The sequence below is a fragment of the Cyrtonyx montezumae genome, unplaced genomic scaffold (assembly GCF_038088225.1).
Source record: "Cyrtonyx montezumae isolate F1298 unplaced genomic scaffold, pur_monq_1.0 scaffold_48, whole genome shotgun sequence".
NCBI classification, from domain to species: Eukaryota; Metazoa; Chordata; class Aves; order Galliformes; family Odontophoridae; genus Cyrtonyx; species Cyrtonyx montezumae.
The window spans coordinates 1-24,636 of NW_027072054.1; the positions used below are offsets into that span (position 1 = coordinate 1).

The following is a 24,636-nucleotide window of genomic DNA, read 5'->3' on the forward strand; positions in this document are numbered from 1 at the left end:
GAACCCTGTGCACAATGCTGCTCACCAGGAGCAGTGCTGCAGCTGTAACAGAGCACAAGGAGAAGTTTCAGCGCTCAGTTTTATTGCTTCTGTCCCCTCTGATGACTGCTCATTGCACAGCCCTCAGATGCTTTGGTTTGGGATATGGGGACTGGAGAAGCGATGCCGCCCACCCCCCACCGCGAGCCGAGATCGGGTACCGAACCGCCTGGGGAACCGGAGCGTCCCAAAGTCTACGGGTCCCGATGAGACGCATCCTGGAGTCCTGAGGAATGAGCCGATGGAGTCGCAGAGCTGCTCTCAATGGTGTTTGAAGTCAGAGCAATCAGGTGAAGTCCCTGGTGAGAAGAATAAAGGCAACATTACACCTCTTTGGAAAACGTAGACAAAGGATGACCCCAGGAACCACCGACCCCTCGATCTCACCTCTGTGCTGGGAAAGATGGTGCAGCGGATCCTCAGAGAAGCGCCGCTGAGACACGTGGAAGGTCAGGATGCGATATGGGAGAACTGACAACTCTGCCTGCTGACGGCTCCCAGGAAACTCACCGAGTGCTCCTGTTGGTGCGATCCCCGGGGTCTGCTGCACCTAAGCTGGAACAGCTCTGTCGCAGGGTGCGGGGCTCTGAGGAATTACCTTCTGTGGGCCGCCTAGTCCCGCAGCTGCACAGTTCCCTTCAAAATAGGGCCTGGGAGATGGGAGGGAGAGGGGTGGGGGCAGCAGGGATACGGAGGCTCAGTAGAGTCAGGAAGTGCAGGGTCTTGACGCTGACTGCTGTAGGCTGAGGTCCGGCTGCTGGACTCTGGCTGCAGTGCTCCAGGCAATCGGTGTTATTGGAGGATCTAGATATTGTTAAAGAGGGTTAACAGAGATAAGTAGGAAAAAGACAACTAGCATTAAGTTTAGGGTTACGCTGCACATGATTACAATTACCTTTAGAGCTCCCATTAAGATTACAGTTCAGGTGATAATTAAAATCAAAGCTGCCTCCAACGCATCCCAGGGAGGCAAAGGTAAGCAGAACACCCAGGCAAGGAAAAGCCAAAGTGAAATCCCAGAGAGAGATGAAGCAAAAGAAAGGCAAGGAGAATGGTACAGGGAAAGGCAAGGGGAAGAACAAAGGAGAACAGCACAGGGAACGCCCTGGGGATGGAAAGGGAATGGCGCAAGGACTGTGCTACGGGGCCAAGAGAGCAGTGTAAAGAAAAGGGCCAAAGCTGGGCCAAGGGAAGGAGAAGAACCAGGGAAAGACACAGCAAAGATGAGGGCAAGGAGAATGGCACAAGGAATGCACTAAAGCCCAGGGCATGGAAGGGGAACGGTGCAAGAATGCGCTACAGGGACAACAGAGCGACGCCAAATGAAGGCCCAGAGCTGGGACGAGAGAACGGCGCTAAAAAGCCCAGGGAAAGGGCAAAAGACAATGAGGAGAAACAGAGAAAGCCCAGGGAACGCGCTATGGGGCAAAGAGAGCGACGCCAAAAGGCCCAGAGCTGGGGTGAGAGAATGGCACTAAAATGCCCAGGGAAAGGACAAGGAGGAAAAGCAGGGAAAGCACAGGGCATGGAAGGGGAACAGTGCAAGGAATGCACTACAGGAACAACAGAGCGACGCCAAAAGGCCCAGAGCTGGGACAGGAGAACGGCGCTAAAATGCCCAGGGAAAGGGCAAAAGACAAGGAGGAGAAGCAGGGAAAGCACAGGGAATGGAAGGGGAACAGTGCAAGGAATGCACTCAGGGGCCAAGAGTGCGATGCCAGGAGAAAGACCGAGCAAAAGTAAGGAGACAGCACAAAGGGAAGAAGAACAAGGCAAAGATAGACGAGGGAAAGGGCAAGGACAACACCCAGGAGGAAAATGAAAAGGACAGGCAGCTTTTGGGTACCCTAAAGCACAGGGAAAAAGCTCTGGGAGGACTACATTGTGCCATGCTAGGTGATAGAAAAGCAGCAGTGAGTGTGTGCTGTCCTTACCTTTGTGGGTGACCAGTTACCAGTCAGCAAAGTCCGGTTCTGAGCCATTCTGGGAGATGCAGCTTCGTTTTACTCACTGCTTTCGTGGAGCACCCCACGTTCCTCAGTGCAGCTGCTGTATCCCCAGGAGTGCTGCAGTTCTCCGTGGCCACCTGTCGGACACAAAACAGCAGTGAAGGCACTGCCCCGCACGTATAGAGCAGCACCTCTTACACAAATGCGCTCCTCTGAGAAAGGAACACTTGTAACCCCATTTCATCTCTTACCACGGCCAGCAGAAAACCTGCCTGCATACGAGTGATGCACAAATGAGGGGCTCGTGGTGTTCCATTTCCTGCTCTGCAGATCTCACAATACTTACACCATCAATTAGAGGAGTCCCGGCAAGCCTTAAACACCACTAAGCTGTAAAAAGAGATCAGAACAAAGAAACACATAATGTAATTCATTATGTGATAACGAGTCACAAAATGCCTTTAAACAATACTCCACCTAAGCTGATGTAGAGCACCATTTACCACAGTTGTAAAACAGGCTAGGATGATGCAGGAGCAAAGTTCAGGACCCCAACGTGGAGATGATGAGATGAAAACTGTAAAAGAAGAAACAAAGGCTTAACCAAAAAAAAAAAAAAGAGCTTTAAAAAGAAGCACAAAAAAGATTGTGAGAATACTGAACCCCTTTATAGAAAAGGGCATAAGCCCCAGACATTCTCAGAGCTGCAGTACTCTATCAGCTGAGCAGCGTTACCCTGGGGCTGATTGAAGCGCTCCAGAAATGAGGCAGTAGTGAAAGAACAGAATAAACAGCAGCTCCTCCATCACCAGTTCAGAGAAAAAGAAGTAACCCCAGCACCTCCCTTACAGAAAAAAGGAAGGGCATAGAAAAAACACAGAGAACAAACAGCTCCCTTAAACCAGAATCAAATCCCCAAAATGACAAAAAGCATAACCCAAAAGCAAAACAGAAATCACTGACCTTACTCCAAGGAGCAGCATTCACCCACAGACTCCATAGGAAGCAGCTCCAGGCTGAGATGCTGCCCCTGCGGCTGCCGGCCCTTAAATGAGGGCAGGGGGGGGTGGAGCCAGGGATCTCCTCCTATCCCCTCCCACGGCTCAACTGCTCCCACCTGTGCTCCCAGGGCTGGCCACGCCCCCCTCACCAGGTGCTCCATCACAGCTCGGGCTGTGACTGACAGTTCCCATACAGGTGTAAGTAATGACTGACAGTTCCCATACAGGTGTGAATAAACTAAAATAAACCAGGTCTGCCTGTCCAGCGGGGGGGGATGATCGACGGATGAGCTCCCCCATTACTGCCCCAGTGTCCCCACATCCCCCACTGCTCCACGATGTCTCTACAACATCCGCAGTGTCTCCCCAACGTCCACAGTGTCCCCGCATCCCCCTGGATCCCCACAGTGTCCCTCTCCATGTCCCCGTGCCCCGGTGTTGCCACACCATCAGCTTACCCACAATGTCCCCTCAATATCTCCCCACTGTCCTCAATGTCAGTGTGTCCCCAGTGTCACCCCCAGTGTCCCCAGTGTCCCCACATCCCCCAGAGGCACATCCCCGGTGTCCATCAGTTGTGTGGAGGTGGTGGTGACAGTTCTGGTGACAGCAGGGACAGAGGTGGGGACACTGCTGTGCCATGTGGGCCACCCCATGCTGTGTGCCAAAGCCACGGTGAGGTCATGGTGGTACGTGAGGGCACAGAGGGGACACGGAGACATGGGGGGACGTGGGGCGCACGTGGCGACATAGGAGACAGGGGACACAGCGCTGGACTGTCCCTGAAGATGCTGGTGGAGGTGACACCAAAGGTGACACAGAACCACTCATGGGGCACTGCACTGCAGTTGGGGGTCAGAGCAAGCAGGTGGGACCAGAGGGACATGGGGGAACGGGGGGATACAGCAGGGATGGGGGCTGGGGAGGGATGGAGGGACAGGGGTACAGCATGGGGATTGGAGGACAGGGGGACAGTGTGGGGTGACAGCAGCAGTGATGTTGGGGTAATACTGGGGGAGTGACACCAGGGAGTGACAGTGGGGGTGAAATCGGGGTGACACCAGGGAGTGACGCTGAGATGACATTTGGGTGATTAGGAGTGACACTGGGGGGCGATGTTTGGGTAACGCTGTAGGGTGACATTGTAGTGGTGATGTTGGTGTGACACTGTTGGGGTGATGCTGTAGCGATGATGTTGGGGTGACGCTGTAGTGGTGATATTGGGGTGACCCTGTTGGGGTGACGCTGTTGGGGTGATGCTGTAGTGATGATGTTTGGGTGACACTGTAGTGGTGATGTTGGGGTGATGCTAGGGGTGCAGAGGAAATGCTGAGAGAGGACTTGGAGCAGTGACAGCGCACGTGGTGGGGGGGCGGGCCAAACCTGGGGAGCTCAGGTGTTTGCAATGCCGCTGATGACAGGAAGGGGAGGGGCCAGGACCACCCCTTCCCTGCCCTCATTTAAGGGCAGGAAGTGGAGCTGAGCAGTTCTTCCTGGAGCTCTCTACGTACTGGAGATCTTCCAAGGTAGGGTAGCTTTTCTCTTTGGTGCTTGTGTCCATGTTTGTTGTATTTGGGCATTGTTCTCATTTTATGGGAGATGGTTGTTATGCTGTTATGCTGTGCTGTCCATCCAGTTATGGGGGGGTGCTGTTATGGGGAGATGCTGTGGGGCGATGCTGAGGTGACATCAGGAAGGGATGTTGGGGGAGGATGCTGGGGGCTGAGAGCGTTAGGTTCCTGTAGGGCAGTGATGCTTTGGGCTGATGTTGTTGGGTTGATGTGCGACATGAACGGTGGGGGGTGACTTTAGGGCCTCACCTGGTGGGAGGACATCAGGTAGTAATGTTGGGGTGACACATTGGGGCTGAACCTGGGGGACTGTGATGGGCACCAAATCAAGAGTTGTTGTGCGAGCAGGAGTTCCACTTGGGCTCCGTGTCCTGCACTGGCCACGCAGATGCGGTGCAGCAATGGAACAAACCCTGCAGACCCTGGGGAGAAGCACAGCTGGAGAGAGGCAGCGGTGGGGGAGGGGCACAGTGCCCTTTGGTGCAGGGGACGCCCTGCTGGCACTGCCTGTCCCACCTACTGCTGCCGTGTTCTGCTCTCTGCTTTCAGGCGCTTTGCCGCCTCCCGGGGGTCATAACGTGATGGGGCACTGTGGGACTGCTATGGGTCACATTGAGGAGAGATGTGGGGAAGATGTGGGGTGACACCGTTGGAGGATAACAAACAGCAGTGACATAGAGGAGTTATGTTGGGGTATCAGTGGGGGCTGAAGTCAAGGAGTGACACTGGGGAGATGCTGGAAGATGACGTTTTTGGGGGGACATTGTTTCCTATCACTTGGGGTGATGTTGAGGTATCACTGGGGGTGAGATCAGGGAATCATACTGAGAGAAGAGACGGAGGTGTGGGGGGAGACGCTGTTGGTCGCGTTGTGGTTGGGGGGGAGACGCTGTTGGTCGCGTTGTGGTTGGGGGGGAGACGCTGTTGGTCGCGTTGTGGTTGGGGGGGAGACGCTGTTGGTCGCGTTGTGGTTGGGGGGGAGACGCTGTTGGTCGCGTTGTGGTTGGGGGGGAGACGCTGTTGGTCGCGTTGTGGTTGGGGGGGAGACGCTGTTGGTCGCGTTGTGGTTGGGGGGGAGACGCTGTTGGTCGCGTTGTGGTTGGGGGGGGGAGACGCTGTTCCTGGTGCTGTTCAGTGATGGGAGATTTTGTTGCTAGTGTTGTGTAGGGGGGGAGAGGCAGTTGCTGGTGGCGTTGGGTGGGGGGGGGAGGTGCTGTTCCTGGCGTTGGGTGGGGGGGGGAGGTGCTGTTCCTGGCGTTGGGTGGGGGGGGGAGGTGCTGTTCCTGGCGTTGGGTGGAGGGGGGAAGGTGCTGTTCCTGGCGTTCGGTGGGGGGGGGAGGTGCTGTTCCTGGCGTTCGGTGGGGGGGGGGAGGTGCTGTTCCTGGCGTTAGGTGGGGTGGCACTGATGGGTGACACTGAGGGATGGTACTGCGGTTATATTGGGGGGACACTGGAGAGCAAAGTGGTGCGGTAATGTTGGAATACCACTGATGTTTAACAGCAAGGAGTGATGTGGGGGTGACGCTCCTGGGGACATCCCCGAGTGACACAGTAACATTGTAGTGATGTTGGGAAGTGACACTGGGTGGGACTTAGGAGAGAGATGCTGGGGATGTTACTGGGGGCACTGTTTTGGACTGATGTAGGGTGTGGATGATGGGGTCATGCTGGGAGTGATGTTGGAGAACCACTGAGGGTGGAATCAGGGAGTGGCTGTGGGGTGACATTTTGGGGTGACACTGTTGGGAGCTGTGTCAGGGCACCAAACCAAGAGCTGTTGTGAGAGCAGGAGTTCCACTTGGGCTCCGTGTCCTGCACTGGCCACGCAGATGCGGTGCAGCAATGGAACAAACCCTGCAGACCCTGGGGAGAAGCACAGCTAGAGAGAGGCAGCTGTGGGGGAGAGGCACAGTGCCCTTTGGTGCAGGGGACGCCCTGCTGGCACTGCCTGTCCCACCCCCCGCTGCCATGTTCTGCTCTCTGCTTTCTGGCGCTTTGCCGCCTCCCAGGGGTCATAACGTGATGGGGCACTGTGGGACTGCTAATGGGTCACATTGAGGAGAGATGTGGGTGAGATTTGGGGTGACACTGTTGGAGGGTGACAAAAAGCAGTGACATGGGGGGGTCATGTTGGGGTATCAGTGGGGGCTGAAGTCAAGGAGTGACACTGGGGAGATGCTGGAAGATGACGTTTTTGGGGGGACATTGTTTGCTATCACTGGGGTGATGTTGAAGTATCACTGGGGGTGAGATCAGGGAGTCATACTGAGAGAAGACACGGAGGTGGCGGGGAGAGAAAGGGGATGAGGGGGAGACGCTGTTGGTGGTGCTGGTTGGGGGGGAGACGCTGTTGGTGGTGCTGGTTGGGGGGGAGACGCTGTTGGTGGTGCTGGTTGGGGGGGAGACGCTGTTGGTGGTGCTGGTTGGGGGGAGACGCTGTTGGTGGTGCTGGTTGGGGGGAGACGCTGTTGGTGGTGCTGGTTGGGGGGAGACGCTGTTGGTGGTGCTGGTTGGGGGGAGACGCTGTTGGTGGTGCTGGTTGGGGGGGATAGACGCTGTTGGTGGTTTTGTTGGGGGGGGCGATGCTGTCGCTGGTGGTTTTGTTGGGGGGGGCGATGCTGTCGCTGGTGGTTTTGTTGGGGGGGGCGATGCTGTCGCTGGTGGTTTTGTTGGGGGGGGCGATGCTATCGCTGGTGTTGTTGGCGGGGAGATGCTGTCGCTGGTGTTGTTGTTGGCGGGGGGATGCTGTTCCTCATGATGGTTGGGGGGGGGAGATGCTGTTCCTGGTGTTGGTTGGGGGGGGGGAGATGCTGTTCCTGGTGTTGGTTGGGGGGGGAGATGCTGTTCCTGGTGTTGGTTGGGGGGGGGGAGGTGCTGTTCCTGGTGTTGGGTGGGGTGGCACTGATGGGTGACACTGAGGGATGGTACTGCGGTTATATTGGGGGGACACTGGAGAGCAAAGTGGTGCGGTAATGTTGGAATACCACTGATGTTTAACAGCAAGGAGTGATGTGGGGGTGACGCTCCTGGGTACATCCCCGAATGACACAGTGACATTGTTGTGATGTTGGGAAGTGACACTGGGTGGGATTTAGGAGAGAGATGCTGGGGATGTTACTGGGGGCACTGTTTTGGACTGATGTGGGGTGTGGATGATGGGGTCATGCTGGGAGTGATGTTGGAGAACCACTGAGGGTGGAATCAGGGAGTGACTGTGGGGTGACATTTTGGGGTGACACTGTTGGGAGCTGTGTCAGGGCACCAAACCAAGAGCTGTTGTGCGAGCTGGAGTTCCACTTGGGCTCCGTGTCCTGCGCTGGCCACGCAGATGCGGTGCAGCAATGGAACAAACCCTGCAGACCCTGGGGAGAAGCACAGCTGGAGAGAGGCAGCGGTGGGGGAGGGGCACAGTGCCCTTTGGTGCAGGGGACGCCTTGCTGGCACTGCCTGTCCCACCCCCCGCTGCCGGGTTCTGCTCTCTGCTTTCTGGCGCTTTGCCACCTTCCGGGGGTCATAACGTGATGGGGCACTGTGGGACTGCTAATGGGTCACATTGAGGAGAGACGTGGGGGAGATTTGGGGTGACACTGTTGGAGGGTGACAAAAAGCAGTGACATGGGGGGGTCATGTTGGGGTATCAGTGGGGGCTGAAGTCAAGGAGTGACACTGGGGAGATGCTGGAAGATGACGTTTTTGGGGGGGACATTGTTTGCTATCACTGGGGTGATGTTGAGGTATCACTGGGGGTGAGATCAGGGAGTCATACTGAGAGAAGACACGGAGGTGGGGGGGAGAGAAAGGGGATGAGGGGGAGACGCTGTTGGTGGTGCTGGTTGGGGGGGATAGACGCTGTTGGTGGTGCTGGTTGGGGGGGATAGACGCTGTTGGTGGTGCTGGTTGGGGGGGATAGACGCTGTTGGTGGTGTTGGTTGCGGGGCGATAGACGCTGTCGCTGGTGGTGTTGCTGGGGGGGGCGATGCTGTCGCTGGTGGTGTTGCTGGGGGGGGCGATGCTGTCGCTGGTGGTGTTGCTGGGGGGGCGATGCTGTCGCTGGTGGTGTTGCTGGGGGGGACGATGCTGTCGCTGGTGGTGTTGGCGGGGAGATGCTGTCGCTGGTGTTGTTGTTGGCGGGGGGATGCTGTTCCTCATGATGGTTGGGGGGGGGGGGAGATGCTGTTCCTGGTGTTGGTTGGGGGGGGGAGATGCTGTTCTTGGTGTTGGTTGGGGGGGGGAGATGCTGTTCCTGGTGTTGGTTGGGGTGGCACTGATGGGTGACACTGAGGGATGGTACTGCGGTTATATTGGGGGGACACTGGAGAGCAAAGTGGTGCGGTAATGTTGGAATACCACTGATGTTTAACAGAAAGGAGTGATGTGGGGGGTGACGCTCCTGGGGACATCCCCGAGTGACACAGTGACATTGTTGTGATGTTGGGAAGTGACACTGGGTGGGACTTAGGAGAGAGATGCTGGGAATGTTACTGGGGGCACTGTTTTGGACTGATGTGGGGTGTGGATGATGGGGTCATGCTGGGAGTGATGTTGGAGAACCACTGAGGGTGGAATCAGGGAGTGGCTGTGGGGTGACATTTTGGGGTGACACTGTTGGGAGCTGTGTCAGGGCACCAAACCAAGAGCTGTTGTGCGAGCAGGAGTTCCACTTGGGCTCCGTGTCCTGCGCTGGCCACGCAGATGTGGTGCCGCAATGGAACAAACTCTGCAGACCCTGGGGAGAAGCACAGCTGGAGAGAGGCAGCTGTGGGGGAGAGGCACAGTGCCCTTTGGTGCAGGGGACGCCCTGCTGGCACTGCCTGTCCCACCCCCCGCTGCCGTGTTCTGCTCTCTGCTTTCCGGCGCTTTGCCGCCTCCCGGGGGTCATAACGTGATGGGGCACTTTGGGACTGCTATGGGTCACATTGAGGAGAGACGTGGGGGAGATTTGGGGTGACACTGTTGGAGGGTGACAAAAAGCAGTGACATGGGGGGGTCATGTTGGGGTATCAGTGGGGGCTGAAGTCAAGGAGTGACACTGGGGAGATGCTGGAAGATGACGTTTTTGGGGGGACATTGTTTGCTATCACTGGGGTGATGTTGAGGTATCACTGGGGGTGACATCAGGGAGTCATACTGAGAAGAAGACACAGAGGTGGGGGTGGGAGAGAAAGGGGATGAGGGGGAGATGCTGCGCGGTGTTGGTTGGGGGGGAGATGCTGTTGGCGGTGTTAGTTGTTGGGGGGGAGACGCTGTTGGTCGTGTTGTTGTTGGGGGGGAGGTGATGTTGCTGGTGTTGTTGTTGGGGGGGAGATGCTGTTCCTGGTGTTGGTTGGGGGGGGGAGATGCTGTTCCTGGTGATAGTTGTGGTGGCTACTGCGTGTGCCCGTGGCCCGGGCAGGCTCCTGGTGCTCTCGTGCGGAGACCAGCCAATCGGGTGCCTGCGGCGTGCATAGGGGAAAACTGAACGAAAATGGCCGCTTCCCGCATCGGAATCGCCATCAGCACATAAGAGGCAAGAAAAAAGAGGCGGAATACTAAACGTGGAGGCGGCAAACATTGTTGGTCTGGCGGGCCACAAACGAGCTGCTCGCCGGTACTTCAGAGGAAGCAGCAGTTTGATTATGTTATAAAAATGTTTTGTGCATGCGTAGTATCGTTCTGAGGAGTAAGCATGATAAAGATTGGCGGACTGGCTGTGCATAGGTTCATAGGGTTCCCAAACAGCCCTGCATCAGTTAGCAGGGTCGCTTTGCAGTTCTGTGTGCTGACTGCACTGCATTCAGCCCCACTTCTAGGGCTCTATAGGTACTGTTATCAAAAAGCCACGCTTCCCATTTACTCAAGAAGCAGGAGCTTCAGTACTCACAGTGTCACCCAGCTTACGTGGTGTCTTCCAGTTTGGTAGTGTAGTGGCTGACAACCATCTCAGCACAGGATGGGCCCCACAACCCCACCCCACCTGTACACACCTGCACTGAGAGCACCACCACTGAACTATAACAGCGCTGAGCGATCAGAACGTACGTTCGCTGCTTCTTCGCGCATGCGTTCTGTTGCCACCGTGACCAAACAACCTCGTGGCAGTTCCGCGCAGTGTCCACGCGGCGGCAGCAGAGACCGCGTAAAGAACTTCTTCGGCACTGACGCGGATCCGTAGCGCCGCCCCTGACGTTCCGTTCTCCTTTTGATGTCAGAGAAGATCACATTTAGGAGATGGGCGGAAACGTATAAATAAACAAAATGAACCATGAATGTACTCAAGGAAATCTTTTTCAAACCCAAGAAACCTGTGTTAAGTCCTCATAAATATCTGTAGAAAATGGTCAAAAAATTGGCGTGGTCATGCTTTTTGTTTGTTTGGGGTTTTTTTGTTTTGTTTTGCCAGTATCAGTTACACTGTTGTTTAACATTCATGCACCAAACTCCTACAACTGTGGCAGTGTAATGGTTACGAAGCGACGGCTCGTTAGCAGAAAGCACAGGGCTATAGGGATGTCCTCTCAGTCTCCATTTTGTTTGTGTTTTCATGCATTTGTTTACTAAATATGGAGCACAAGAAAAGCATTTATTTTTGCTTTTTTTGGTGTGCAATAAAAGGTGGAGTTTATGGCCCTTAGAAATCTCCAGACAATCAAGAATTAACAGGAAATGTTCAAACTGGATCATGAGGACACAGAATCCCTTCGTGGAAAAGAGCATTCCCGGAACTGCAGAATGCAGTCGGCCTGCTGCAGCTTTAGGGTGCTTACAGCTGCCTTCAAGCAGTGTCCAACCCCCCAATAAATGCAGAGATCACAATTCAGTGATAAAGAAGGAATCGCGTATCCTTTCTTGAGGACTGGAGCTCACCTCACAGTGCATGGCAGGTAGACTGCAGGTAGAGATCCTACTCCTGTGGCAGTCAGCCCTTAAATGTGGGTAGGGAGCTGTGGAACCACGTATCCTCTCCCACAGCTGAACTGTTTCCACCTGTGCTCCCAGTGCTGACTGCCACTGAGGAAGGGTCTTTTGTTGGAGCTCCCTCTTTCAGTGCTCTTTCCCTGTGAGCCTCAGTCCTCAGAGGCAGGTGAGCATTCCCTTTCCTTCCTTCTGTAGCACCTCCTTCTTTGTGCTGCTTTGCCTTTGCAGGCGTCCTCAATAGGCGAACCTGGTGCTCACCTGCATGGCGGCATGCAGTCTTCTGGCTCAAGCGTCAGTCCCAGACCCCAAAGAAATAGCGATGCTTTACAGTGCGCTCCTTGAATCAAAGGTCGCTCCGTACCACAGTTCCCCATTTCTGCTGCACCACAATGCAGGAATTCTCATGTCACAGAGCTCAGAGAGAACGGACCGATGAAGTCCAGGACACACACCCCATAGAACCTGTCTGTGTGTCCACTTCGGAAACCAGACAGAAGGTGGCGATGAACAATCGGTTCTTGGTGCCTGAATGCTGCCACAGAGCCCCGCCAGCAGCTGCCGTCACGAATGTGGCCAACGTCACCACTCTTTGGCGAGCAGCCACACGGCCATGGACAACAGTTGTGTTAGAGGGGAAAGGTACATTCTTGATGGTTCTGTTGCAGGAAGAGGACAAAGAAACGTTCACTTTCACCCAGGAGGGGACATCTACAGTGTCATCAGACCCCACGGGGGTGTATGCATCTTCCCCCCCCCGCTCACGCTACCTGTGCTGAACTTTTACTGTTTCACAGCCTCAGAGACAGAAATGTCATCGATGTGTGGATGAAGCTCCAATCGGAGGGACCTCCCCCGAGGAGGAAGGGGAGCGGCAGCCACATTGTGTAGGCTGGGGGCTGTGGTTCCACCGGGGGACGGAACAGAGAAGAAATGAGATGTTCAGGCAGCAAAGTCCTTGAACCATTGTGGGTATGGGACTGTGGAGTTCTGAGCTCTGTGGTAGCATTGGGGGGGCTGCAGGGTGGAGGTGCAATGTGGGTTATGGGAGCATCCCCGTGAGGGGATGTCCCCCGACCACAGCCCTATAGGGCACTCCATACAACACTCCATGACCACATGGAGGGGGCTTCCGCTTGTCTCCCCTCTGGCCCCGAAGGGGTTAAACAGCCCTGAAGTGGGGCAGGGGGGCGGTGAAGGGGGTGGGGCCATGGTGTGGGTCCGACCCCTCCCTCCCCATTTCCTCCACCTCGCGGGGGGGCACTTCGGACGGGAAACGGCAGCAGCGGGTGGAGCGCAGGCCCCCCCTAGACACACCGCCTCCCGAGTGCCGTGCGCGTCGCCATGAACCCACGCGGGGCCGTGGGGGGTCTCCTGCGGGTCCTGGGGCGGAGAGAACCCCACCCGGTACAGGGAGACGAGGGGGAGGACACGGGAGGGTGGGGAGGGCGTGGATGGGGGTTGGGGGAGTCCCGCGCGGCATCGCATGAGTTGAGTGTGTGTGGGAATGGGGGGAGGGGGGGGTGTTACGTGAGAGGGGGTTTGAGGGCGTATAAGAGGGTCCCACGTGGAATCTTAGAAGTGCGTCACATTTGTAGGGGTCTCTAGTGGGGGGGTCGTGGGGTGAGGTGTGGTCACGTGTGGGAGTGGAGGGGTGGGTGGCACAGTGTGGGGGGATATATGGTATAATAGGAACTCCGTGGTGGATCGTGCAGATGGGACGATGGGGTCTGTCATGTGTGGGGTGGGGGCACTGTGGGGCAATGACATGAGGACCAGGATGGGGGACTGGGGAGGGGTGGGGGATTATGGGGGGTTGGAAGTCCACGGGGATTGAGGACACGTGTCAGGTGATAGTGTACTCCTGGGGTTAAAACAGTCACTGGTAGGCTGTGAGTGGAGGGACAGCTCTATGGGGTTTGGGATCAGAAATGGGGTGGGAAGTGGCACTGCAGATTTGGACTGTGGGGGGGAAGAGTGGGTCACACTTTGCGTTGCAGCTCCCTTTGTGGTGGGGACATGGGGAGGGGGGCAGAGGGGGAGGCAGATCTGTGGGTTTGGGGATCAAGGATGGAGTGGGGGGGAACAGAGTTGAGGGGCAGTGGAATTTCACGGGGATGGGGACACACATGGGGCAGAGAGGGTCACATTTGGGATCAGGGTGCCCCCATTGGGGGAGACAAGTGTGGTGTGTGCTCACCCCGTTGCTGTGTTCTCCCTTGTGAGGCTGCCCTACAGTGTGCACTGGGAGTGCGCTCCGCTCTGTGTCCCCCCCACCCGTTTCCCACGCCCGCTCCCCCTAGGGCCATTTCCTGGGCTGTGCCTGAACTGCTTCCTGCAGAGGGACACTGCGTGTGGGGGATGTGGGTCACAAACACGGAGGCAGCGGGGGGGGGGTCATCCCCAAGCACCACATCCCCATTGTGTCCACATGTCTCCCCGTTCCCTCGCTGTCTCCCTATACCGCCCCACAGCCCCCCCCCGGTGCCGCCCCACACTTTCCAGGAGAAGTCGTTCCGGAAGAGGTCCCGGTCCTGCGCCGTCTGTCAGGACAGCGTGGGCGCCCATGGGCTGCTCTGCCGAGGTGACGCAGCACTGTATCCCCATGTGTCCCCAGTGTCCCAATGACCCATGTCTTTGTGTGCCCGTGGCCCCAAAGTTGTGTGTCCGCATGTTCCTATGTCCTTGTCCCCACAGTCTGCAAGATCGTATCCCATAAGCGCTGTGAGGCCAAGGTGAGGACCGGGGGGGCACGGGGGCCATGGGGTGACATTCGGTGATGTTTGGTGGTCCAGGGATGCCCCCTCCAGGTCCCCAGAGCCACTGGGATTCTGTAGGCAGAGAAAGACCCACGTCCCTGCTTCCCCACAACTCCCTGTCCCCACATCCCCGTGATGTCCCTGTGCCCCCACGCAGAGCGCTTGGCTGTGCGCCAGGGGCTGCAGCTGGACAAACAGCGGATGGACGGACGGACATGGGCGGGGGAAGCACTGCTCCATGCCTCAGTTCCCCTGGGGGTTTGGGTTGTGGGTTGTGGAAGGAACGTCTGTGGGGCTGGAGGCCCGCTATGGGGCCAGATTTTTTCTATGGAGCTACAGTAACTGTTCTGCCCCTGTAGGTCACATCTCCGTGCCACCCCCCGCCCCCTCCCGAGCTGGTAAGTTATGGGGCTGGGGCCCACCCCCACCCCCACCCGCACCCCCACCCCCACCCTGCAGCAATGTTGGTGCACCCTACAGTGCCCCCTAAGCTCTGTGTGCCCCACAGCGGAGAAACACTGCCCCACCGAGGCATGGAGAGAAGCCGGTGAGAGGCGGGTGGGATTGGGGTTGGGGGTTGAGGTGGGATTGGGGTGGAATTGAGATTGGGATGGGATTGGGTTAGGGTTGAGGTGGGATTGCGGTGGGGTTGGAACTGGGGTGGGGTGTGGACTGGAGCTCTGTGTGCCCCCAGGACAGAAGTCTGCCCTCCAGTGCCCCCTGGCAGCATCGTTCCCTGCCCAGGTGCGATGGATGTGGGGAGGGGGGGGTTCTGTGGGCACTGTCCCCATCACCGGTCCCCACATCCCCTGCCCCCCAGCATGGATGTGGACCCATGTCCTATAGCCTCATAACCCCTCATGACCCCATAGCCCCATTTATCTCTCCATGACCCCGTGTCCCCATGTAGTCCCCCGTGTCCCCATGTAGTCCCCCGTGTCCCCATGTAGTCCCCCGTGTCCCTGTACAGTCCCCCATGACTCCGTGTCCCCATATAGTCCCCAGTGACCCCATCTATTGCCTTGTGACGCCCCCAGGCTGCCCCCCCCGGCTGTGCCCAGTGCCCCCCCTGCGGAGCTGAGCTATGTGATGGAGCGGATGATCGCAGTGCGGTTCCCGGTGGGGACGGATGAGCGGCGCTTCCACGGAGATCTCCGTGATGTCGCACTCCTCCTGCGTGCGCGGCACCGTGACGGATACACAGTGGGGGGGGGGGGCGGGGGGGTGGTCCTTGGAATGGTATGTGGAGACTGGGGATGGGACATAGGACACTGGGGGACATGGGGACAGGGACTGTGGGGATGGATTGGGGACGGGACATGGGGGTATGTAGGGTCAAAGCAGGGGGACATGGGAACAGGACATGGGGTCCTCTGGGCAGAGGGGAACAGGACGCTGGGGACACAGAGCCCCATAAAGATGGGCCGGGGATCCCTGGGGACGGTTGGGGGAGGGGGGCTCCACCATGGGCTGTGACTCAGTGTCCTCTCTGCTGCAGCTCTTCAACCTCTCAGAGAAGCGCCATGACCTCATCCACCTGCACCCCACGGTCAGCACTGCAGGGGGGGGGTCCGAGGGTGTCCCATGGTGTGGGGTTGGGGCTATGGAATCAGGACCATTGGGGTCCTGGGGGGCATGGAGTGTGGGGTTTTGGGGAGTGTGGGGGTTGAGATGTGGGGTTCCAGTGGCGTTGGTGTGTGGGATTGGAGTGTGGGGTCCTGGGGAGGTTTGGGCCACAGAGTTGGAGTATGGGTCGTGATGTGGAGCCCTCGGGGGATCGGACTGTGGGGTCAGGGACATGGGTCGTGCTGTGGGTCACTCCGTGGCCACCCGCAGGTACAGGAGTTTGGCTGGCCAGACCTGCTGGCCCCCCCCCTGGACACACTGTGCGCCATCTGCAAAGCGTTGGAGCGCTGCCTGCGTGCGCTGCCCCCCCGTGTGGCCGTGCTGCACTGCCGGGTGCGTGGGGTGGGGTCACAGCATCGTGGGGGGGGGTTGGAGGGGGGGTATAGGGCCTTGGTGTTTGTAGGGGCAGGACTATATAGGGCCTCGGGGTTGTGGAGTCTTGGGGGGAGTGGAGTGTCACAGGGGATTGTAAGATGGGGGGCTGAGGAGCACTGACCCACAACTCCCTCAGGGCAACAGGGGGAAAGTGGGCGTCGTGGTGGCAGCGTATATGCACTACAGCCACGTCTGCGCCAGGTAGGGGGGTCATAGTGGGGTGCAGAGAACTATGGGGTATGGGGTGAGGGATGTGGGGTCTATGGATTGGGGTGCAGGGTGGGGGCTGGCTGGGTCTATGAGGTGTAGGGTGGGGGGGCCTATGACATATGGAGTGGGGAAGGGCGAGATTATGGGGGGAGGTGTTAGCGTTGGGTGTTGCGGGGAGTTACGGGGTATGTGGAAGTGATGGGGATCTGGGGGGTTATGGGAGGTGGGGGGGGCTGAGGGTTGGGGGAGGCATTGGTGAGGGGTCTGGGGGCTATGGGAGGCTATGACTTATGGGGAATGGGGGCTGATATGGGAGAGTTCTGGGGCATGGGGCTGCAGGGGACAGTGGCGGGGACTGCGGGGATCTATGGGGCCCAGTGGGGCTGTGCTGATCCCACAGTGCGGAGCAGGCTTTGGGCACCGCCACCATGAAGCAGTTCTGTGAAGAGAGAGTGGGGGGTGACATGCTGCCATCCCAGCGCAGGTGGGGAGGGGTACAGGGGCGGGGGGAGGGGGGTTGGAGGTGGAATTTGGGGGGCAGAGGTGTGGGGTGTGCAGGGTGTGGGTTTGGGTGGGTAAGGTTTGGGTGCACATGCTTGTTTCTGAGATGTGGGGTGGTATTGGGCTGCATGCAGTTTGGGGCATGGCACTGTGGGGTGCTGATGTGGGGCGCTGCCCCCCAGGTACATAGCGCACTTTGGGGCGCTGCTGTCAGGCGCCACACGGGTGAACAGCCGCCCTGTATTCCTGCACCATGTGCTGCTGCCTCCCCTGCCCCGATTCCAGCCTGGTGAGTGTCCCACCCCATTGGGACCCCACAGTGGGGTCCTTCCCCTTTAAAGTGATCCCCAAATGTGACTCCACCCAGGAAGTGGCCCTCAACCCTGCCCCCACACCCCCCTTTCCCATGCTGTGCCCCACAGACTTCCGTCCATTCCTGAAGCTGTACCAGGCGCTGCAGCTGGTGCACACCTCAGGCGTATAGTGAGTGCCCCCACCCCATGGGGGGACCCGAGCCCCCTGACCTCCCCAACCCCTGCCCCAGTTTGGGTTCCCAAACCCTCCCCTCCCCCCCCCACCCCGCAGTGCCCCCGGCCCACAGAGCGTCTGCATCAGCCTGGAGCTCGCGCTGCTGCTGAAGGGCGATGTCCTGGTGAGTGTGCAAGGGGGGAGTGCCAAACGGGCATACAACAGGGGAATGGGATGGGGGCAGTGCAGGACCCCCCGTACTGTGTGCATGTGACATGGACGTGTGTGACGTGGATATGGCAGGTGTGAAAATGCTGCGATACGCTGTGATGTGTGTTACGTGTGTGATGCGATATGATGTGATATAACATGCTACAGTGTGTGCCACGATGTGTGCCGTGACGCGTGCCACGATGTGTACCGTGACGCGTGCCACGTGCCACACGCGTGCAGGTGCAGTGCTACCAGCGCTGGGGCTCCGCGCGCCGCGCTGTGTTCCGGGCGCAGTTCCACACGTGTGCGCTGCAGGGGCAGCAGCTGCAGCTGTGCAAGGAGGAGCTGGACTTGGCGTGCGAGGGTGGGGCACGGCGGGGTCAGGGGGGCCTTGGGGGTGATGGGGTCAGGGGTGTCAATGGTTGGGGAGTTATGGGGTCGTTTGGGTTCTGGGGTTGGGGAATCAATGGGGTCCCTGGGGGTCAGGGGTCATTAGGTGTCATGAGGTCAGGGAGGGGTCATAGTGGTTTGGTGTCATTCATTGGTGGTTGGGGCTTGGGGGGAGTCAGAGGTTATGGGGGGAGGGGGTCAGGGGGGTGTTCCATTGAGTCATGGGGGTTCACGGGGACTCAATGGGTGGGGGCTCTGCTGCGGTGTGGGGCTGCACACCCCCAGTTCCCACTTTCCCCCTCAGATGAGCGCTTCCCCCCCGATGCTGCCGTGGAGTTTGTGTTCTCATCTAGTCCTGACAAAGTGGAAGGTGAGGGGGGCACCCCCACAGCCCATAATAAACCCCCATAGCCCCTATAACCCCACCCCCACATCTCCCCCCAGGTTGGGCATCCCCCTGTGGCACTGTGTGTGTGGATCTGTGCACATGGGACCCCACGGTGCGGCGCGATTCCTTCCATGGCTTCAATGTGCGGCACGAGGACAGCAGTGACGGTGAGGGGCCAGCACCCACAGGACTCCCTGCCCCCCAACAGTACCCCACACCAAGGGCCACCCCGGTACTGCCCCTCAGTGGGACAGCAGAGGGATCCCAAACCCCGACGGGATGCGGTGGGACCACAGTTCCCAGTGGGAAGCAAGGGTACCCTATGGGACCCCAAAATTGAATGGGACCTCCAGCCCCTGTGGGTCTGCAAACCCCAAATAGGACCCCATCCCATGGGGCCCCAAACTCCAGTGGGATGCCCCTGGGACCCCTCCCATCCCCCCCAATGGTGCTGTGTTCCCACAGACCTGACGCAGAAGGGGGGACCGCAGGAGGAGAGCCCCCACACACTCGTGCAAGACAAGGGGGCCCCCGGGGACACCCCATGGAAAGAGGAATCCTCCACGGCTGCACCCCCACCGCTGCAGAGCTCTCCAGGGCACCCCCCGCCCCCCACGGCTGCAGAGCGCTGGGAGCTGGAGCAGCTGCTGGGAGGCTGTGGGCTGGGGGGGGGGGCAGGAGGAGAGCCCCCCTGGTGCCCCACACAGAACCCCTGTGCCCTATATTAGCCCTGCGGCCCATGGAAACCCTGTGCCCCATAGCACCTTGGCACCCCACAGTGATGCAGTGCCCCATAGTGGCCCTGCACTCCATAGCAGCCCCGTGTCCCATAGCACCACAGCATCCTATAGCACCATAGCATCCCATAACTGCCCTCTCCCACACGAGGATCCTGTGCCCCATAGCACTGCAGCATCCTATAGTACTCTGGTGCCCCATGGCAATGTAGTGCTCCACGGAGACCCCATGCCCTATAGCTGCCCTTTGCACCATAGCACTGCAGCACCCTATAGCACTGTGCCACCCCACAGGGACCCTGTGCCCCACAGCTGCTTTGAGTCCTATAGTGCTCTACCACCTCATGGTGATGCTGTGCCCCATAGCACTGCTGCACCCTGTTGTTCCCTAATGCCCCATAGCACCCCAACACCCTATAGTGACTCAGTGCCTTGTAGTGCCACACCACCCCATAGCAGCCCCACAGTCTATAGTGCCCCCACCACACCCCACAGCCCCCCAACATCCTGTACCCCCCCTGCATCCTATAGCCCCCCATCACCCTACAGCCCTTCCCACCCCTATAGCACCTTGACACCCTATAGTACCCCAATGACCTACAGCCCTACAGCATCGTACAGCCCCCCATCACCCCACAGCCCCCTGACACCATATAGCCCCACAGCATCCTATAGTCCCCCAACACCCTATAGACCTACTGTGCCTTATGACACTCTGGCACCCTATAGCACACAAAGTGCCCATAGGACTCATGTGCCACTTCATAGCACCCCGTCAACTCATAGCAGCGCCTCAGCGCCCCACAGTGCCCATGTCCCTCATAGTGCCTACAACAGCCCCCCGATGACCCCTTGCAGCCCATTGCACCACAGCAGTGTTCTGACACCCCACAGTGCCCCCATGCCCCATGGCACCCAAACCTCAATGGCACCCCATGCCCACGCCCACTTAGGCCACGCCCTCCAGCGCCGCCCCAGCCTGGCCCCTCCCCCTCCCTGTCCGTGCCCGGGGGGCGGGGTCGAGGACGGGGGGTGGCGTCGCGCGCGGCGGTCACTGTCTGAAGGGGCGGGGTCTGTTTTGGTCACGCCCCTCTGCCCCCTCTGCGAGCCACACCCCTTCCCTGTGGGACCGCCCCTCCCCAAAAGTGGAACCCCCGGGAGCCCCGGGGAGAGCGCGGGAGGTGAGGGGGGGGGGGATGTGGGCAGGGGCGGTGGGGCTGAGAGTGGATACGGGCTGGGTGCGGGGAGTGGTAGGGAATGGGGGGGGCTACGGGGAGGGGGTGTTGGGGTTGTGGGGGGGTTGCAGGGGAATACGGAGGAGGCTATTGGTGGGCTGGGGGCTATAGGGCGCTCATGGGATGGTCGGGGGGGCCCTGCGGTGGGGTCGGCAAGAGGGAAATGGGGGGTGTGGGAAGGGTGGGGCCAGGGGGGGTTTATGGGGGACTTGATGAGTTGGGAGCAGAGGGCTTTAGGGCATTATGAGGGTGGGGGATATTGGGGGGGAGGAGGCATTGGGGAAGGCAGTCAGGGTGATGGGGGTTATGGAAAATGGGGGTTGCGTGGGTTCTTGTGGGGGTTATGGAAAATGGGGGTTGCGTGGGTTCTTGTGGGGGACTATGGGGGGCTCTCAGGGGCTCACTGCTCCCCCATCCCCCTAACAGAGCCCGGCAGCCCCCAGGACTCCCCCACTCAGGACCACCCCCAGGGGGAGTCCTCCCCTTCTCCCTCCTTCCCCTCCCCCTCTTCTTACTGTGCCCCTCCCGTGTCGGGACCTCCCCGAGAGGAGCGCAGCACCCCAGGGGGGGGCACGACTTCCCCCCGCCCGCCTCCCGCCGCGGCCGACCCCCCCCGCTTTCGCCCAGGACACGTCCAGGTTCTGGTACAAACCGGGAATGTCGCGGGAGCAAGGTCCGTGGGGTTTAACTAGGGGGGGGCGTTCATTAGGGCCCCTCCCGTGACGCTGTGCCCCCTAGCCGTGGCGCTGCTGAAGGACCGTGAGCCCGGCGCCTTCCTCGTCCACGACAGCACCTCCTTCCGGGGGGGGTACAGGCTGGCGCTGCGCGTGGCACAGCCCCCCCCTGGCTGCCCCCCCGCCGGGAAAGGTACGGGCGGGGACCCTCCCAGAAAGAAACAAAGCACTGAGAGACCCCGGGAGGGCGGAAATCAGCGAAGTCCCCCCCTCCCCCAGAAATCATAGACCCTTTCCTCCGTTCGGTTTAGCGCGGAACGGCTGTAGCCGGGTAGACGTGGCCGGCGTTTTTAAGACGCGCTGTGATTTCTCGCTGCCGCCGTTCGGGAAGCGCGAGAGGTTCGCCCGGTTCCGGGCACACATGGCTGGAGACGGCAAGCCACTCGTCGGCGCCATCTCCAAGCCGCCGCGGAGCTCTCGACTCCGTCGGAGCTGGGAAGACCTGGCTGGACATTGCACGACAACCACGTAGCGCCCTCTAGGCATCTCCCGTTTTTTACGCTCCCTCGAAACCGGGTAGACGTGGTCGGAGACCGCAAGCCGCCCCGGCAGCGCCCTCTAGGCGCCTCCGCTTGGCACGTCCAACTCCCTCGAAACCGGGTAGACGTGGCCGGAGGCCGCAAGCCGCCCCGGCAGCGCCCTTTAGGCGCAACCGCTTGGAGCGCTCGACTCCGTCGGAGCGAGGTAGACGTGGCCGGACGTTGCACGACGACCCCGGAGCGCCCTCTAGGCAACACCGCTTGGTACGCCCATCTCCCTCGAAACCGGGTAGACGTGGCCGGAGGCCGCAAGCCGCCCCGGCAGCGCCCTCTAGGCGCCTCCGCTTGGCACGTCCGACTCCGTCGGAACCGGGTAGACGTGGCCGGAGACCGCGCGGCGCCCCGGCTGACACCTCCATCGGCCGCCGCCACCGCTCGCGACGAGCGACCGGATCGGCCGTAGCCGGGAACGCGGGTCCGGCGTTCCCAAGCGGCACCGGCATCGAGCACCGGACGCAAACGTTCGAGACGGCTTTAGCAGGGTAGACGTGGCCGCCGTTTCCGAGAAGCACGGGCAGAGAGCTCTCGCCGCCGCAGTTCGGGTTAGCGCGGAACGGCTGTTGCCGGGTAGACGTGGCCGGCGTTTTCAAAACGCGCGGTGATCTTTCGCCGCCGCCGTTCGGTTTAGCGCCGAACGGCTGTTGCCGGGTAGACGTGGCCGGCGTTTTTTAAACACACGCGCTGTGATTTCTCGCTGCCGCCGTTCGGGAAGCGCGAGAGGTTCGCCCGGTTCCGGGCACACTTGGCCGGAGACGGCAAGCCACTCGTCCGCGCCATCTCCAAGCCGCCGCGGAGCTCTCGACTCCGTCGGAGCTGGGTAGACCTGGCTGGACATTGCACGACAACCACGTAGCGCCCTCTAGGCATCTCCCCGTTTTTTACGCACTCCCTCGAAACCGGGTAGACGTGGCCGGAGACCGCAAGCCGCCCCGGCAGCGCCCTCTAGGCGCCTCCGCTTGGCACGTCCAACTCTCTCGAAACCGGGTAGACGTGGCCGGAGATTGCAAGCCGCCCCGGCAGCGCCCTCTAGGCGCCTCCGCTTGACACGTCCAACTCCCTCGAAACCGGGTAGACGTGGTCGGAGGCCGCAAGCCGCCCCGGCAGCGCCCTCTAGGCGCCTCCGCTTGGCACGTCCAACTCCCTCGAAACCGGGTAGACGTGGCCGGAGGCCGCTAGCCGCCCCGGCAGCGCCCTCTAGGCGCCTCCTCGGAGCGCTCGACTCCGTCGGAGCGAGGTAGACGTGGCCGGACATTGCACGACGACCCCGGAGCGCCCTCTAGGCAACACCACTTAGTACGCCCAGCTCCGTCGTAACCAGGTAGACGTGGCCGCAAAACGCAAGCCGCCCCGGGAGCGCCCTCTAGACCCCTGCTCGGAACGCTCAGCTCCGTCGGAGCAGGGTAGACGTGGCCGAACATTGCACGACGACCCCGGAGCGCCCTCCAAGCGCCTCCACTTGGCAAGCTCAGCTCCCTCGAAACCGGGTAGACGTGGGCAGAGATCGCACGGCTCCCCAGCTGACACCTCCGTCCGCCGTCGCCTCCGCTCGCGACCGGATCGTCCGTGGCCGTGGACGCGGGTCGGGTCCGGTATCCCCAAGCGGCACCGGCATGGAGCCATCCGAGCTGGGCAGACCTGGTCCTGGGAATGCCAAACTCGCCGGCAGCGGACTCTTGCCGCTGACGTACGGGACACGCGGTTCGCTGAAGGACCGGACCGACCCGGCGAGCCACCCTGTGCACACACGGGAACCTACGCCGATGCGGAGCTTTCGGGTGCGTGTGCGCCGGGTAGACCTGTCCGGAGATCGCGAGCCCCCGCCGGCAGCGCCCTCTGGCCGCCGCTGCGGAGCGCGCAAGTCGGGCGGGGCCGGCAGGGGCCGGGCGGAGCCCTCCCGACATTCCCGAGCCGGAACCGGAAGCGACCATCCGCCATCTTGTCAGCAGCCGCGTGGCGCGGTCGGGCGGGAGCGCACCCATTGAGTGTCGGCGTCGCTCTCCCGTTTGTTTCCTTTGACTCCCGACGCAATCCTAGATCGAGTATTTGAGACCTAAGCGGCACCGGGCTCGCGGCGGGTGCTACGGAAGGACCCGGGAAGAGCGGGCGGACGGGCCGAGGTAAGCCCTATGCGCTTGAAGGGGGCCAAGCGGCGGGAGCTCGGGGTCGGTCACGGCCGCTCCGGGCCACCACACGGGCTCGGGGAGGAGCGGGCAGAAAAGCGCCTGACGGGGTGGGACCTCGGCCTCCCGGAAGAGCCGGGCGGCCGGGGAGCCATTGGGTCGGCGCCACGAGCGGGAAAAAATGGAAAAGCGGGAAAGCGAGGCGCTACAGGCGTGCAGACGTCCAGCCCCTCCCCCCGCCCAGAAAAGGATCCCTATGGGTCTCTATGGGTTCCTGCGGGGCGCTGTGCAGACACAGCGGGGTTCCAATCGCTCTCTGTTGGACCCTATGGGTCGCTGCGGGTCTCTATGGGGCGCTATGAGTTCTGCATGGGCCCCTGTGTGGCTCTAGGTGCCCCTCGGGGGCACAATGTTCTCTCTGTGGGTCCCTATGGGGCACTCTGTGGGCACAATGGGGTCCCTATGGCTCTCCATGGGGCACTAAGGGGTCTCTGTAAGGCTCTATAGGGTCTCTGTGGAACTCTGTGTGTCCCAGTGCGTCCCTATGGGGCTCTATGGGGTGTCTGTGGGGCTCTAGGGGTTTGGATGGGGCACTATGGGGTCTTAATGGGGTCTCTGTGGGACGGGTATTTTTTTTTGGGGGGGGGAAAGAACTCCATAGAGAAATGTGGGGCATCGGTGGAGCGGACGTGGGGAAGGATCTGGGCCAGCTATGGGACGGCTGTGCGGCACAGGTGAGGAGGACGAGAATCTCAGCGGCCTCGTCCGGTGGGAGACCGCCCGTAAAGTCTCGGTGTCCCTCCTGCGCCGGTTTGTTTCTTTCTTCGTCTCTCTTCTTGCTCTATGTTTCCTTTTCACCAGGTGCCCGGGTGACTCTCGATGCGGTTGAA

General features: G+C 60.0%; 1 protein-coding gene across 1 annotated transcript; it reads left to right on the forward strand.

The window, feature by feature from the left end:
* The first annotated feature begins 13,948 nt into the window (after positions 1-13,948).
* LOC136055755 (tensin-2-like) lies at positions 13,949-19,150 on the forward strand. The gene is made up of 16 exons (XM_065747626.1): positions 13,949-14,186; positions 14,570-14,608; positions 14,719-14,757; positions 14,905-14,954; positions 15,248-15,413; positions 15,709-15,759; positions 16,047-16,169; positions 16,348-16,412; positions 16,822-16,905; positions 17,105-17,211; positions 17,345-17,405; positions 17,508-17,574; positions 17,844-17,967; positions 18,298-18,363; positions 18,438-18,548; positions 18,847-19,150. The coding sequence occupies exons 1-16, from the start codon at positions 14,076-14,078 to the stop codon at positions 19,107-19,109; spliced, it is 1,527 nt and encodes a 508-aa protein (XP_065603698.1). The 5' UTR covers positions 13,949-14,075; the 3' UTR covers positions 19,110-19,150.
* The last annotated feature ends 5,486 nt before the right edge of the window (positions 19,151-24,636 follow it).

What these genes read in the sequence shown, in the direction of transcription:
- LOC136055755 (XM_065747626.1), top strand. Translation starts at nt 14,076, where the DNA reads ATGACCCATGTCTTTGTGTGCCCGTGGCCCCAAAGTTGTGTGTCCGCA. An exon ending in TGCTGAAGGGCGATGTCCTG is followed by an intron (nt 17,575 to 17,843) that starts GTGAGTGTGCAA and finishes ACACGCGTGCAG; the next exon opens with GTGCAGTGCTACCAGCGCTG. An exon ending in GCTGGACTTGGCGTGCGAGG is followed by an intron (nt 17,968 to 18,297) that starts GTGGGGCACGGC and finishes TTTCCCCCTCAG; the next exon opens with ATGAGCGCTTCCCCCCCGAT.